Genomic DNA, 3,349 nt, shown 5'->3' with positions numbered 1-3,349 from the left:
TACAACCTGTTTACATACTTTTAGAGGTGTGGCCCTTATTTACTGGGGGTAATCAACCCATCAGGAGCCACACCTTTAAAGAAAATTGATTCTCCTTCTGGTTCTTATCAAGTGTCAAAATAAAAGCTCTTTAGCCCAGGGGTAGAACATTTTGCCAACTCCTCTCTCCATGCTAAAACTTGTGCAGCTTTAGCCTAGGGAAATCTTACATACTCTGTCCTAACTGTTCCACAGCAGTTCATATACACATGGTGTGTGTGTGTGTTTGTGTGTGTGTGTATTTGTGTGTATATGTGTGTGTAAGCATGTTGCTCTGGATATATCATGTGGAGGTCAGAGGAAAACCCATGGGAATAGATTTTCTTCCAATGTATGAGCAGTAGGAATCGAATTCTGGTAATCAGGCTTGGAGGCAGCAATCTTTACCTGATGAACCAACTCACAGGATACTTAAAAGGACGAATCTTCACTGTGTTTGTATACTGCTATCTATGCCAAGATACAATTAATTATAAATAACTAATTTCAAGTATGTAAATGACTGAGATACCTTTTTCTGTTCCTCTGTCTACAATTCCACTGCATCTTGAGATACAATCTGATGCTTATATGTATTTTAGATACCTAAACTAAAGGTCTAGAGATGCTTACAAGAGAATCCTACTAGATCCTGGCTGAACATCAGCTTCTGGTTCACTACTGTACAGCTCAGTGAAGAAGATCAACTTCATGAGAAAACTGATCCAAATTTTGCTCAAAATTCACGAAAGGTCTTTTTCTACTGAGCTTCCAACTCTGAAGCAGGCCTTATAGGAGAGCAAATGGGACAGAATAACAGTGTATCGGAGTTTATACTCTTGGGACTTACTCAGGATCCTGCTGGGCAAAAAGCATTATTTGTGGTGTTTTTACTCATCTATATTGGAACAATGGTGGGCAACTTGCTCATTGTGTGGACAGTGATTGCTAGCCCCTCTCTAGACTCCCCAATGTATTTTTTCCTTGCCTATCTGTCTCTCATAGATGCTCTTTATTCCAGTACCATTTTACCCAAGTTACTTTCAGACCTAATTTGTGATAAAAAGACTATTTCCCTCACAGCTTGCTTGGTCCAATTGTTTGTAGAGCACTTATTTGGTGGTGTTGAGATTTTTCTTCTGATTTTTATGGCATATGATCGCTATGTGGCCATTTGTAAGCCACTGTACTATTTGACCATCATGAATAAACAGGTTTGTGTGCTTTTGGTGGTGGTGTCTTGGGTTGGAGCATTTGTCCATGCTCTGATTCAAGTTCTTTCTGTGTATAAACTTCCTTTCTGTGGCCCTAATGTCATTGACCATTTTGCTTGTGACATGTACCCATTGTTAGGACTTGCATGCACTGACACCTACTTTCTTGGACTCACTGTAGTTGGCAATAATGGAGCAATGTCTGTAGTGGTCTTTATCCTTCTCCTTGTTTCCTATGGAATTATTCTAACCTCTCTTAAGACTCACAGTCAGGAAGGGAGGCGCAAGGCCCTGTCCACTTGCAGCTCCCACATCATGGTGGTTGTCCTGTTTTTTGTTCCTTGCATTTTCATGTATGTTAGACCTGTTTGTAATTTTCCTTTTGATAAATTCATTACCGTGTTTTATACAGTGTTTACTCCCATGTTGAATCCTTTAATATATACTTTGAGAAATTTAGAGATTAAAAAATCTATGGAAAAGCTCTGGGGTAAAATATTTACTTTAGATAGAGTAAGAATTTCTTCTTGTTATTCCTAATTTTAAAGTAAATATCAGGAATATGCTCTAGTAGAATATTTTATGAGTTTTGCATTCTGATTAAAATTGACATGTATTTTGCTATTTTGTGAATGAATCTTGTGATTTTGATTTTATTTATTGTTGGCATAATTTAGTGTACTATCAGCCATTTGTTGGATTTCCTAATTTTTCTATTTTCTATACATTTTTTTCTTTTCAGTTTTTGAATAAAACATTTTTGAGAAATCATGGATTGGCGTTCTTTAAGTTGCCTTTATGTATTTTTTTAATCTTTGTATGTGTTGCAAAGTCATCTATTTGTGTACTTTGTTTACACTATTATCATTAATTGATATAGTTTCATGAATATAAACACTTCCAATTGAATTTAGCTTTATTTAAAACTATTTTTAAGTATTTTACAAAGCTAACCCCTCTACTCCATGAACTTTATCTCTTTTAGAACAAACAGGCATCTAAGAGATAATAATCTGAATTAAAATATAATAATACAAAAGAAAAAACAAATTGGTATAGGATAAAACAAAATAACAGAAGAAAATAATCCAGAAAAGCAAAATAAACAGACATAGACATAGATACTCATTAACACATTCAGAAATCTTATAAATAAAACCAGAAGCCATAATGCATATGCAAGAACCTATAGGATAAAAATTAGATAATGGGATAAAATAAAAGCCCTAACATTGCATTATCAGCCAAGTATTGTCCAAAGATGTTGTTTGTTTTCTGTTGGCCATCCTGTGATGGGCAAGGGACATACTCTTAAGACAAGTTGTTTCCTCGGTGAGACTTCCTTGGAAAAAACTGAATTTTCATTTGCAAGTGGTTGCCAGTTGGAGATATCTTCTGGTTTAGGGATGGAAACATGTTTACTTCTGCTTTCAACTGTAGGACTCCATCTGGTGTAAACTCGTATGGGCCACATATACACTGCTTTAGTCTTTCGGAATTCATATGTACTTTAGTATATTGTGTTTAGAAGACCTTATTTACTGGCATTCACTATCAGCTCTGGATCTTACACCCTTTCTACTCCCTCTTGTTCAGAGTTTCCTGAGCCCTGATGAGAAGGATTTGATGGAAGTATTTCATTTAGGAATGAGTGTTCCAAGGTTACTTATTCTCTGCACGTTTTCCAGTGTACATCTCTGTAATTTGTTCCATCTGCTTCAGGAAGAAATGTCTTTTAAAGATGGCTGAACAAGGCCTTGATCAGTGAGTTTAGCAGAATGTCATTAGGAGTAATTTCATTGCTACAACCATGTAGGAGAACATTAGTAGGTCCCTAGGCCATCTAGTCTCAGATTTTGGTTTCCCAAGCAATATTGAGCATGGGATTAATTACATGGAGTGTGCCTTAAGACAAATCAGATATTGATTGATTATACCTACATACTTTGTATCACCATTACACTAGCATATTATCAAGGCAGAACACACCTTTAGATCAACAGATTTGTAGCTGGGTTGGTGGCTACTTGTTTTCTTTAGTAGTAGCCATGAGAACTCTTGGTCGGTTCCAGCTCAACTTCTTCTAATGTTAATGACTTGCGTCTGTGTTGTGTTCA

The 3,349-nt window shown here is 36.2% G+C and overlaps 1 protein-coding gene across 1 annotated transcript; it reads left to right on the top strand.

Moving 5' to 3' along the window:
* Nucleotides 1-821: 821 nt before the first annotated feature.
* LOC114608512 (olfactory receptor 4A5-like) lies at nucleotides 822-1,772 on the top strand. Its single transcript, XM_028752473.1, has one exon. The coding sequence runs from the start codon at nucleotides 822-824 to the stop codon at nucleotides 1,770-1,772; it is 951 nt and encodes a 316-aa protein (XP_028608306.1).
* Nucleotides 1,773-3,349: the final 1,577 nt, after the last annotated feature.

This window comes from Grammomys surdaster, unplaced genomic scaffold, assembly GCF_004785775.1.
Source record: "Grammomys surdaster isolate TR1022 unplaced genomic scaffold, NIH_TR_1.0 125919, whole genome shotgun sequence".
NCBI lineage: Eukaryota > Metazoa > Chordata > Mammalia > Rodentia > Muridae > Grammomys > Grammomys surdaster.
This window is presented reverse-complemented; position numbering and strand designations above follow the sequence as displayed.